Source organism: Ruditapes philippinarum, unplaced genomic scaffold (genome assembly GCF_026571515.1).
Source record: "Ruditapes philippinarum isolate M1 unplaced genomic scaffold, ASM2657151v2 ctg6178_1_1_1_1, whole genome shotgun sequence".
NCBI classification, from domain to species: domain Eukaryota; kingdom Metazoa; phylum Mollusca; class Bivalvia; order Venerida; family Veneridae; genus Ruditapes; species Ruditapes philippinarum.
In genome coordinates this window covers 30,011-42,461 of record NW_026860226.1, presented here as the reverse complement: position 1 = coordinate 42,461, position 12,451 = coordinate 30,011, and the positions used below count along the sequence as shown (strand labels likewise).

Here is a 12,451-nt window from a genome sequence, read left to right as displayed (position 1 = left end):
ACCTTTCGAAATATTTAACAAACTGGTTATTTTACTCATGTTTTGTTACTGACATTTGAACCCTGTTTCGTTCTTAGTTGTATTTTTCTGGCAACCATATCCATATTTATCCGATATGAACCTCCTATACTAGGGATGAACTAATAAAATTGTTAACTCTATGTAAAATTTAACATTTTTTTTAAAGAAAAAATACCTTTATTTTATAGCCATGTAGTTCGTGTAGATATAAAAGCACCAAATGTAACCAAAATAGTAGGACAGAACCCCAGCCTCGGAAAACTTGATACAATGGTATTATACAGAAAGACCAGCAAAAACATACAACCCAGTGAGTATTCCTTGATCTAATCAATAACAACAGACATCATATTAATTTTGTTATTTTCAAATGAAAATAAGCTTGAAAAGAATGATTACAAAATAATATAACTAAATGTGACATATATGATTGAAATAAAAGTTGGGAGACTCGAGATAAGTAGAAATTATTATTATAAATGTGAACAAGGGGGGGGGGGGAGACATGCAAAGGACGCAGTCCCGGGCACCGTCTGACTACATCGGATCACCGTAAATGCATCCAATACGGAGCCAGACAGAAACAGGGACAGGGCGGGCCTCTCCGTTTAAAAATCTAAAAAATAACTTTATAATAGTCTGGGTTATTTCAAAACAAAATGTTATTCATATAGCAAGAAGAATGACCCGAAATTATTACAATTGAAATGAATTGGCAGACATTCGATCGCATTTGATATTGATCTTGTTGGTTTTATAATTATATTGCCAAATGCATCAGTGATGTACATGTATTTAAGTCTTTATTATTTTTTATACCGGTGCTATGGGGTTTGGAGATAAACATGTTTTTAAACACTTCCACACATGAACAAGAAAACTCAAACCGTACCATTAGCATTTTGATTTTTGCTGTTGCTTTATATAGTATACTTATCTAAAAAAAAAATAGAAAAAAAATGGATTCTATAAGGACACACAAATTTGGAAAACTGAAAATACTGCAAGCTCAGTTTAATTAAACCTGTTCGCAGATGCATGTAATTGTAATTTTAAGCAAAACTTTCTACTTTTTAGTTTAGTTTAGTTTATATTAATTTATTCAAGTTTGATTGCGTTGGAAGCGTTTAGCTTATTGAAACACTCTTGAATCCGTTCCTAAAACCAACCAGTACTGAGTAATGAGTGTAGTTTCTTACCAACGGAAACAACGGCTTGCCCTGACGGTGTTTGAACACAAGCGGCCATCAATCCTAAGATTACCAGTCCGACGCGTTAACTACTAGGTCTAACTACAAATAGTATTATTTTTTGAAAATATTTGACATCTTTGTTTTATATTTTAGTCAATGAAGCTTGCAAAGCTCGTAAAGGTCTTGGAGACTGTAGTACTATTTGTTTACCAACTGAAACTGGTAGAACGTGCTCTTGTGAAGATGGCGTGCAACTTAAAATGGACGGCAAGACTTGTTCACACAGTAATCTTTTCTTAAATCAATTATTTGATCTTTGTTCTATTCATTATTTTATCTTTTGAGAACTCAAAACAATTTTTTTACAATTATTTTATTGTTACGAAACTGTACAATATGGACACTGTCTGCTTTAATTATTAACATGCGTTTGAAATTCAACTTAAAGCTTATGTAATTCCGTTTTATATGGCATGAAAAAATAATTTGATAAACATTTTGTCATTTTCATTATCTAGAAATGACAAAATTTGATTTACAAATAAGTTTTTGTAAATCTTTGAGAATTGAAATTTGATATTTTCTCCTAATTAAAGTTAACATTATAAAATTGTATACACAAAATGAAATGCCTAATACAAAAGCAAATTTATGTCTTATTAGTATACCAGTGTTCGGATGTGATCAGTCAGAAAATCCCAACGACACGTGGTAAAGAAACAATTGATGTAGTAATAAACCGCACGTGCAATCGCTATCTGAACGACACTTGTTCATACAGTTGTCCGGCATTTTACATTCCTACCAGAACTTCAAAATTAATACTTAAATGCACAAATGTCGGATGGGATAGGGAAACTGAACCGCTTTGTAAAGGTAATGCGTACAATATGAATATTGTTTTTTAGAATAAAGTTTTAAAAAAGTCATAAAAATATCTTAGATTTAACTCACTATGTTGAACAATGTTATGCAAAGTATTCTTCTCAATTGTATTGCAGGTATTTTTTGCTTTGAAAATATACATGCATGGTAATCAATCAAAGCAGTATTAAACAATGTCTCTACGTTGTGAGTAATGTTAGGCGGTACACTGTTGTTTTACAGAAAAAAAATCAAATGCAGTTTGGTATATTACTAATCTCGACATTGAATCACACGAGATATTTCTCGTAGTCAATATCACAACAGTGCATACAGTTTAAGATTTTGAGAAACATTTGAGCCGCGCCATGACAAAACCAACGTACTCAACCAAGCCCCGTTTTCTCAGTCCAAAAAATCCGTATTGAATCACTTTGTATTCCGTCTAAGCCCAGTTGCAATTTTCAAAGTCCATATCGAATCATTATTGTACTAAAAGTAACAAACTTCTGTCATAATGTTAAAAGATTGGTGGTGTGAAATCAAGAACTTATTTTACAATATTGAATAAAATACTAATTTTATTGGAGTCGTACAAAGGTTCAAAACCCATATTTAGTTTGTCAGTTGTGTACCAATCCAATATCGTTCAGTATTGTGCTCGATATTTATAATAGCCCCATATTATCAGAGATAGACAGAAGTATCACAGAATTTTAATAAAACCGAAACAATTTAAAATATAATTAAAGCTACATGCCTCAAGATAATCCAAAATATTTCAAGAATTAAGAAAAAATGTGCTAAGATTTTTAAAACAAGTAAAACGATTCAATATTCAAGAATTCAATATTCAAGTAATGATTTACATGTTATGGGCGATTAAATGCTGATTTTTACAGTATTTATCACCATATTTTTACTGTGTGACTGACGCAGTAAGGGCTTTTTCTTGCATATTTCGGCCCAGTTTTCATTTTTTTTTAATTTTTCTTTTTTGTAATAAACGTTGATTGTAAGTGTTGTTTAAAATGTAAATGTGAAAAGTACTTTTTTGTTCACTTTACAATATTTACTTTTGAATACATTTTCCATTTTCTATATGAAAATTAACGTAAATCTGCAGGTAAACTGCTTAAAAATGATTAAGGTTTTCATTTTTATTTTTAAATAGATCAAAATAATAAGTCATGTATGTAATAAAAGTTAAAGTGCTTTGTTACCATGATGATGATGATAATTATTATCATAGTTATATTATTATTATTATTATTAGTTTGTCCAGTCCCGGTATGCTGCTTTAATGAATAATTAAGGTTTTCGTGTTTATTTTTAAAAAGATCAAAACAAGGATAATGTTTTAGTTATTATGATGATGATGATGCTGCTGATGATGATGATTATTATTATTATTATGATTATTATTATTATTATTATTATTATAGAATTAGTTTGTCCAGTCCCGGGATCAAACATTAAAATTGTCGGAAAGTGCAGCATGAGACCAGGTGATGCCTGTAGCTTTGAATGTGACAGTGGACATAAAAAGACTACAGACAAGATCTTGTGCGACAATAATTTGAATTGGTCTCCTAAACAGAAATGCATGGGTATAAATTTATGAATATATAACATTTCCTTTTGTTAATAGCTTTATATGTGTTGGCATTCAGACTATTATTTCGGTTTAAGTAAATTTAAACATAATATAACATGATTAACGTTTTATGTCACCACTTACACTGTTGTGTACATGAAGCGATATTATGCCCACCCAAGCGTAAAAATAGTAAGTGTGCGCGTTAAGTCAAAATAACTTTGCACTGCATTTTCACCATAAATGTTGATGGTGTTATACTTTTCCACAAAAATAAACAGTACCCTATGTGACACACTGGACCTTCAATATTCAATATTCTTAGGAATTTAGCAATAACATTCAAGTAATAAAAGGAGTGGGACAAACGTTTTTATTTTAAGCAGTTACTAGTATCACATTTTATCCTGGAATTTTCATTTTCAATTATTGGCCAATTACTATTAAAATTGTCTTTTCTAAAAAAATATAGATAATTAAACCCAACTTTGCAGCAAAATAATAAGCATAATGTCATTTTAACAGCTCGTATTCTTTAAGTCCGTTTTGTAAGTATTACAGTACAGTGCTGTTATGGAAATATGTTAGTAAATTCCATAGCAAAGAAGAGTAAAACAGTTATTAAATCTACTAGATTTTTTCTTAATTTCAAAGACGTTATTAATAGTTTATTCTAACACTCCTCGTGATTTTGTCACTATAGACAAAGAAGAAAATAACCGGTCTTAAACTGCCAATAAATACTTGTATATGCGGCTGTTATGTTTTTCTCCCTCGATTATATAGTTTGCAAAGCATTTTAAAGCAACAATAAAAAAAAGCATTTTTATTGATATTGTCAGTTCTTATAATGTTTTCTATTTATACAATACTGAAATAATATCTCACATACACTAACGCCACATATTTGATCCAAATCAGTTAATAAATATTTTGACAAAACTTAAATGAGCCGCGTCATGACAAAACCAACATAGTGGGTTTGCGACCAGCATGGATCCAGACCAGCCTGCGCATCCGCGCAGTCTGATCAGGATCCATGCTGTTCGCTATCAGTTTCTCTAATTGTAATAGAGATGGTAAACGAACAGCGGATGCGCAGACTGGTCTGGATCCATACTGGTCGCAAACGCATTACGTTGATATTGTCATGGCGCGGCTCAAATGTATTTTGATCATCATTCTTTAGAGTCAGCAACCGTATCAGTGTCCCAAGCACAGTCTGGTGGAGTGCCAGTAGGCGGGGTTGCAGCCATTGTCGTGGTTCTGGTGGTAATCATTATCGCCCTTGTTGTCATTGTTGTGTTCTTTCTTCTTCGAAGGAGGTAGGGTTAAAATGTCTATTTCATAACAGATGTTCGTATATATGGTATAACTTTTACTGGCCTTAGATAAGATAGAATTATTCATTTTTTCCATACCAAATTTTCTTAACTTTTGTATTACTGTTACTATAATCTACAATCGTTAAAGTATTTATAAACTTCTTGGCATAAAACAATTAAAGTAGCTGTTAATAAGTTTGTTAAGATTTCTTTTCAATCTCTTCAATGCAATCTATTAACAACAATCTGAAGGTGTATACAAACAACGTCAAAAAAGGATTTTAAGCGTTGAGTTGCAGTTTACTTGAAATTGATACCATTCAGAAAAATATGTTTCAATTGTTTCTAAAATACTATCAATATTCTACTAGTATGCAGCGATTTCATTTTTTACCAAAAAGTACATTTATATATCTATATTATATTTATACAATTACGTAACTATGCAGAAGGACACAACGGCAGTCTACATCTAGTGCGGCGCAGTTCCATAACGGTCAAGACGGTAGTATTGCTATTGAAAACCCAGGTTATATTCCAACTGAACCGTCTACAACTTCCAATCTTGATGAGCATCCTTATTCAACTGTAGACCCAAGTCATGTTCAACTAGGGTACGTATTTTATGCTCATGTTTTACTTTAGATCACACACTTGTTAAGAGGTGACTGAATAAGAGCCGTCGACAAGTTGACAAGGCTAAACCTTGGTAAACAAGATCAACAGGGAAAGTCACGTGCAATGAACAAATCTGTCGCCAATCTAGCCAAAAGAAAATACATCATTCAGGTTCTATTTTCTTTATAATGATGAAAGTGTAGCCCAAATTTACTAAGAAATTTACTAAGCGTGTATACGGTCATATGATGATGATGATCTATTACTTGTCTATTGCAAATCAATAATTAAAATGTTTTTTTGGTCATATAATTAAAAAACGTTTAACAGTTTAAGATCTATAAGACTAGGGACTATGTCGGTTCTGATTTTTTCCGTTGGACTATACGTTTTGAATTTTGAAATATAAATTTTTCAATTCAGGGGTGTAGCAGACAAACTACCGGAAGTTTCGCATGTCACTCACGATACAGCGGTTCTCACACTAGACTCATGGATGAAAGAACAAAGACAAAAGGATAATTGAACTGGAATGTGATGAAAGACAAATGAACAATTGATACTGGAATGTTAGCACATAGATCTTGCTGTACCAGATCGAACATGTTATGAATATATTTGGTCAACTGTGTTTAAGGTGATTATAAGACGCATATATGTTTTGGTGTATGTAACAAAGCACTTCAGTAAGGTTGTCTTCCTGACTTATACCTGAAAAAAATACGTGAAATAAAGTAAATTGCTCAACTGTGGGAATGTACTTGCTGGCCGGGTATATATAAATTGTCCAACAGTTGCACGTGAACTTATGTATATGTAACCACTTTCCAGCTGTAAATAATTGTCTTATTGTATTTTTTATAGTTTATCACATTGCTTATATACTTTGTTCTGATAAACATTTGATGTTTTTGTAAGTTATATATTATTTATACCAGTGTGTTTGTTTTGCTTTATGGTGACAATGTGCTTTCTCTTATTCAATCAAAACACATACCTTTCCCTAGAAACACATATAATAATGTAACAGCAGTTGCTCCTTGCGGATCCAGAGTGGGGTTAGGTAGGAGGTCAAGTCCACTACTACCACCTTTGGCTTTGGCTTGCATATTAAACTTCTCCCAACTTAGCGTTTAAAGCGAAAATCTCGCATATCAACGAAATATTTGCTCATGACTTCCCTCTGGAAAACGTGTAAAATGTCAAACCATGTCTTCAATATGCTTTATCCCTTTTCGAAAATGTGCGACTCTTCATGGTCAAAAAGACCTGGATCTGCGTTTATTTTAAACATATTGTTTATCATTTTAAGACATTTTTTTCATAATTGTTCTTTTTTAACTTTCGTTTTTATTTGCTATCCTGTATAAAATTCTTTATTGTACAGAATTGGGTCAGTTCAAGGAAGATGATTTCACAATTGAGCTGGTTTTCTATTTTTAGAACTTATGCAATATTTCAGGTTATACGTGTATACGCATGAGGATATGTTGCATGTGTTTCTAAGTGTATGTTTATTATTATTATTATTATTATTTTGGATATAGTTGTTTATAATAAGAATCTACTATGACATTGCTTATTATGATTGTTAACATCATAAATGTTTTACATGTTGTTGGTGCAATTCAATGAATCTAATGTGGAAATAATACTGGAGCCTGTTTAAATAATATTACAGTGCAATGCAGTGCAGTGCTGTGAAGTACACTTGCGTTTTTTGCGTTTGTATCTTCACGCAAAATAACGCAAAATAATGCAAAATAACGCAAAATAACACACTTGTTTTTGAATGTGTTTTATTCTTTTGTTTTCCTTAAAGCCTCGTGCTTGAAATACTGTACGCTCTGTAACGTCGGTTTTCATTGGATAATAGTGCCGTTATATATATATTATCAATATTGATAGCTACTGTAAATTTATCATTTTTTAACTTCAAATAAATAAAAAAAAAATGTCAGCTGTATTATACATTTGTTACAAATACTAATAGATGATAATTTTGACAGGTTATATGATCTTTGAACAATGCTATTTAAGAAATTTATCAGGAACATGGTAAGATTAAGAAAGAACCTATTGCGTGGCGTAAATTCAAATCAATAAGGAGCAAGAAAATTTAACACACATTTTTTGTTACAGGTTGATTTAAGGAACGGATTTGAATGGTGTGTTAATAATCTTATAGCTTCTTTCACAATCAAACTTAAAGCAGCACGCTTCCAAAAGCACTTACAACCCATGTAAATTTACCATCAAGAGTTCAAAATATGCAAAAATAGCTAGTAGTGAAATGTAGTTAAAAATTCATTAATATCGCACATAACATGTAAATTAATACTAGAATTTTGAGTCTTTACACTTTTCCTAAAATATTAGTACATTTTTCTCAGGTATGATTTTAAATAAATTGTACTTGAACTTAACAGAACAAAACTGTTATTTCATCTTTTATAAAAATGTCAATTTATGAAAGTTGCGATTTACTGAATATCTCTGTTATTATTATTATTTGATTTTATTATTTGTTTGTGTGTTTATCTGCAGGTCTTGTTTGAAACTGTTTTTGTTTTGAAAATTATATCATGTATTGTCATTGATGCTTTGTTGTATTGTGTTTGTTAAATAATTATACAAAACCTTTTAAATTCTATTAAAGCTATTAATATTCACAGAGTAAATTTCTCCTTGTTTCCGTACGATAAATGATAGAATAATGATTAGCTCACTTTGATAAGAAAAGGGTAAGCTAAGTTTGGTAGCTCAGTATTATAGAAAAAGGGTTTAGTTCAGGATTAGCTTAGTATGATAGAAAAAAGTTAAGCTCAGTATGATAGAAAAAGGATTAGCTCAGAATGATAGACAAAAATTGCCTCACATTGATAGAAAAAGATTACCTCACATTGATAGAGAAAATATTAGCTCAGAACGATAGAAAAAAGATTACCTCAAATTGATAGAAAAAAGATTAACTCTCATTGATAGAAAAAATGTTAGCTCAGAACGAAAGAAAAAAGAGTAGCATACATTGATAAGCTCAAAACGATAGAAAAATGATACCTCACATTGATAGAAAAATGATAAGCTCAGAACAATAGAAAAAAAGATACCTCGCATTGATAGAAAGAAGGTTGCCTCAATTCGATAGAAAAAAGATTAAACAACATTTAAAAGATAACCTCCAATTGAAAGAGAGAAAAAAATAGTTCAGAACGATAGAAAAAAGATACATCATATTGATAGAAAAAATGTTGCCTCACTTCGATAGAAAAAAAAGATTAACACACATTGATAGAATAAAGATTAGCACAGGACGATAGAAAAAGGATTACCTCATATTGATAGAAAAAAGATAACCGCACATTGACAGAAAAGAAATTAGCTCAGAACGATAGAAAAAATGTTGCCTCACTTCGATAGAAAAAAGATTAGCACACATTGATAGAATAAAGATTATCACAGGAAGATAGAAAATGGATTACCTCATATTGATAGAAAACAGATTACCGCACATTGACAGAAAAGAAATTAGCTCAGAACGATAGAAAAAAGGATGCCTCACTTCGATAGAAAAAAGATTACCACACATTGATAGAAAAAAGATTTGCTAAAAACGATAGAAATAAGATTCTTGACATTGATAGAAGAAGGGTTGCCTCATATTGATAGAAAAAAGATTACCGCACATTGATACAACAGAAATTAGCTCAGAACGATAGAAAAAAGGTTGCCTCACTTCGAAGGAAAAAAGGATTACCACACATCGATAGAAAAAAAATAGCTCAGAACGATAGAAAGAAATTTACCTCAAATTGATGGAAAAAAGATACCTCACAATGATAGAAATATATTACCTCTCATTAATAGAAAAAAGATTACCGCACATTGATACAACAGAAATTAGCTCATGACGATAGAAAAAAGGTTGCCTCACTTCGAAGGAAAAAAAGGATTACCACACATCGATAGAAAAAAAATTAGCTCAGAACGATAGAAAGAAATTTACCTCAAATTGATGGAAAAAAGATACCTCACAAAGTAGGATTATATTACCTCTCATTAATAGAAAAAAGATAGCTCACATTTATATGAAAAAGATTAGCTCACAACGATAATAAAGAGATTACAACACATTGATAAAAAAAAAGATTACCTCAGAACGATAGAAAAAAGGATATGTCACATTGATAGAAAAAAGATTAGCTAAGGACAATAGAAAAATGATACCTCACATTGATAGAAAAATGTTTGCCTCACTTCGATAGAAAAAAATATTAGCTCCAAACAATAGAAAAAAGATAACCACACATTGATAGAAAAAGGTTTAGCTCAGAACGATAGAAAAAAAAAGATACTGTACATTAATAAAACAAGATTACGTCTCATTGATAGAGGAAAGATACCTCACTTTGATACATTGTAGAAAAAAGATAAGCTCACATCGATAGAAAAAAGTTTAGCTCAATATGAAAAAAGTTTCTTGTCATGCAAAAGGTGATACAAGATGAATATGTCGGCTTTCAATAAATGATACAGTGATCGGAACTAAAAGTTGCTTGTTTTCGGTTATAGACAGGTTGCAACTGGTACAGCCATTTTGAATACGTATGATTAATAACAATAATGGTTGCAGTTGATAAGATCACATACACACTTGACAGTAATTGGCTTTAAAGGAAAGGGGATTTGACTTCCAAGAAACAGGTAGCATCGGTAACAGCCTGTCGCTTCATCACCAAAATGTTTAACCGTGCATAAACACATCAAAACAAGTAAACAAGATAAATTAGTATAGTCTGATCACATTGACCTGTCAAATATGAATACATTTTAGCAAATTCATTTAAATATTCGATCCCACTTCGGTTTAAGTTTACGAGAATTATTATGGAGCATATAGATCACACCAGCTTATTGTAATGGTCGTTGTTACATCTGCAATAGTGCAGTCGGTTTTAAAAGTGATTGCATGGTATATGACAGGGCTATGGTTCGATCCCTAATTTTGCCATCGTTTTTGACCTACTCTTTCTTGATTTTTGCAGCATATATGTTAATGAAAATTTAAATACAAGTGCTTACATAATTGTCTGCACGGACATGAAGCAACTTTGAAACATTGTTTTGGCTTGAATTGTATTGTATTTTTAATTCTTAAATCATGGTAATTAAAAAGAGTATAGACTTTACCAAAATAAGCGCAACACATACTAAAACAAAACAAACGACATAAAAACAATCATAACTTCAATAATGTTGAAATTATAAGTAAGAAAAAATAAGAACCTACGTGGTCTCGAACTCACAACATGTAGGGCGCTTGGAAATTATAAACCGGTAGTTTACCATATCGCGCGATAATGCTTACACAATCACAATCACATCTTACTGCGTACATGTCACGGAACTTACCGAAAATATATTAAAAATTAATGTGTACATTGACCGTATAATCAGTACGCCACAATACCTACCATGCACGGATGAATACGTACATGTCGTGTATATCTCTACTTTTTTTAGTATATAACCAGCGATGTTCTAAAAACACAAACTAAAATAGCAACGAAAAAAAAAAAATTATATCATTGAGTACGCTGCGGATGGTTCACTGAATATATATACAATTATTAAATATGAAGTCAACGGTGTTGTACCAATTGTAACATTTGGGACATTTCCTACTTATATAAGATGATAACTGATATGTGTTTGTTCCGAAATACTTTCATACCATTTTTGTATAAATAACACATACGCTTACAGAATAAGGTTTAAATATTAACTCAACATAAAGCCGAAATTGAAGGTTTCAAATGAGTCTTTTTTAAATTAGGTGGATATTTCAATAATTTTACAGAGTCGGCTATGGATATCAATTAGAACTATAATCAATCTTTAGGCTTCATTAAGTCGATATTGAAGTTTCAAGGCTAGGTTTAAATATCAACACAACATTCAGCCGAGATTAAAGCTTCACTACAAAATCAGGTTTAAATGTCAACACAACATTAAGTCGATATTGAAGTTACATGGTTAGGTTTAAATATCAACACACCATTCAGCAGAGATTAAAGTATCACTACAAAATCAGGTTTGAATGTCAACTCAACAATAAGTCGATATTGAAGTTGCATTGTTAGGTTTAAATGTCAACTCAACATTAAGTCGATATTGAAGTTAATGGTTAGGAGTAAATATCAACACAACATTTAGCCGAGTTTAAAGCTTCACTACAGAATCAGGTTTAAATGTCAACTCAACATTAAGTCGACATGAAGTTACATGGTTAGGTTTAAATATCAACACAACATTCAGTCGAGATTAAAGCTTTACTACAAGATCAGGTTTAAATTTCAACACAACATTAAGTCGACATTGAAGTCACATGGCTAGGTTTAAAATTCAACACAACATTTAGCCAAGATTCACTATAGAATCAGGTTTGAGTTTTTGCTTTATGTTGAGTTGATATTTAAACCTGATTCTGTAATTGAGCTACAATTTGGTTTTATGTTGTGTTGATATCTAAACCTAGCTCTGTAGCTTCAGTATTCTGCAAAAAGCGCAAAAATGTGTTTTATAATGTTGTAATAAGAGATTTTAAACATGAAAGATACCTAGCACCTGAGGAAAATAGCATCTTTGTGATATAATTTGTAATTAAGATTGCCAAGTGTAAATGAAGTAATATTTTGACTTCCATACACAGTACTAAAATACTAAAACGGTACTTATTAACAAAACTCAAAAATTAGATCAATTTGTGACCTTTTTTAGAAAATATAATGGACAACAAAAAATATAAAGATTTTGAAAAAATAATAAAAATG

At 31.1% G+C, this 12,451-nt stretch overlaps 1 protein-coding gene across 1 annotated transcript in view; it reads left to right on the top strand.

The window, feature by feature from the left end:
* The window catches only part of LOC132759285 (low-density lipoprotein receptor-related protein 4-like), a gene marked incomplete at its 5' end in the record, with an annotated part of 45,463 nt that extends 37,173 nt beyond the window's left edge, over positions 1 to 8,290 (top strand). The window contains 7 exon segments of the mRNA XM_060751031.1: positions 210 to 331; positions 1,368 to 1,499; positions 1,878 to 2,090; positions 3,524 to 3,688; positions 4,865 to 5,000; positions 5,450 to 5,614; positions 6,042 to 8,290. Of these exon segments, the coding sequence (XP_060607014.1) occupies positions 210 to 331; positions 1,368 to 1,499; positions 1,878 to 2,090; positions 3,524 to 3,688; positions 4,865 to 5,000; positions 5,450 to 5,614; positions 6,042 to 6,144 (1,036 nt within the window).
* Positions 8,291 to 12,451: the final 4,161 nt, after the last annotated feature.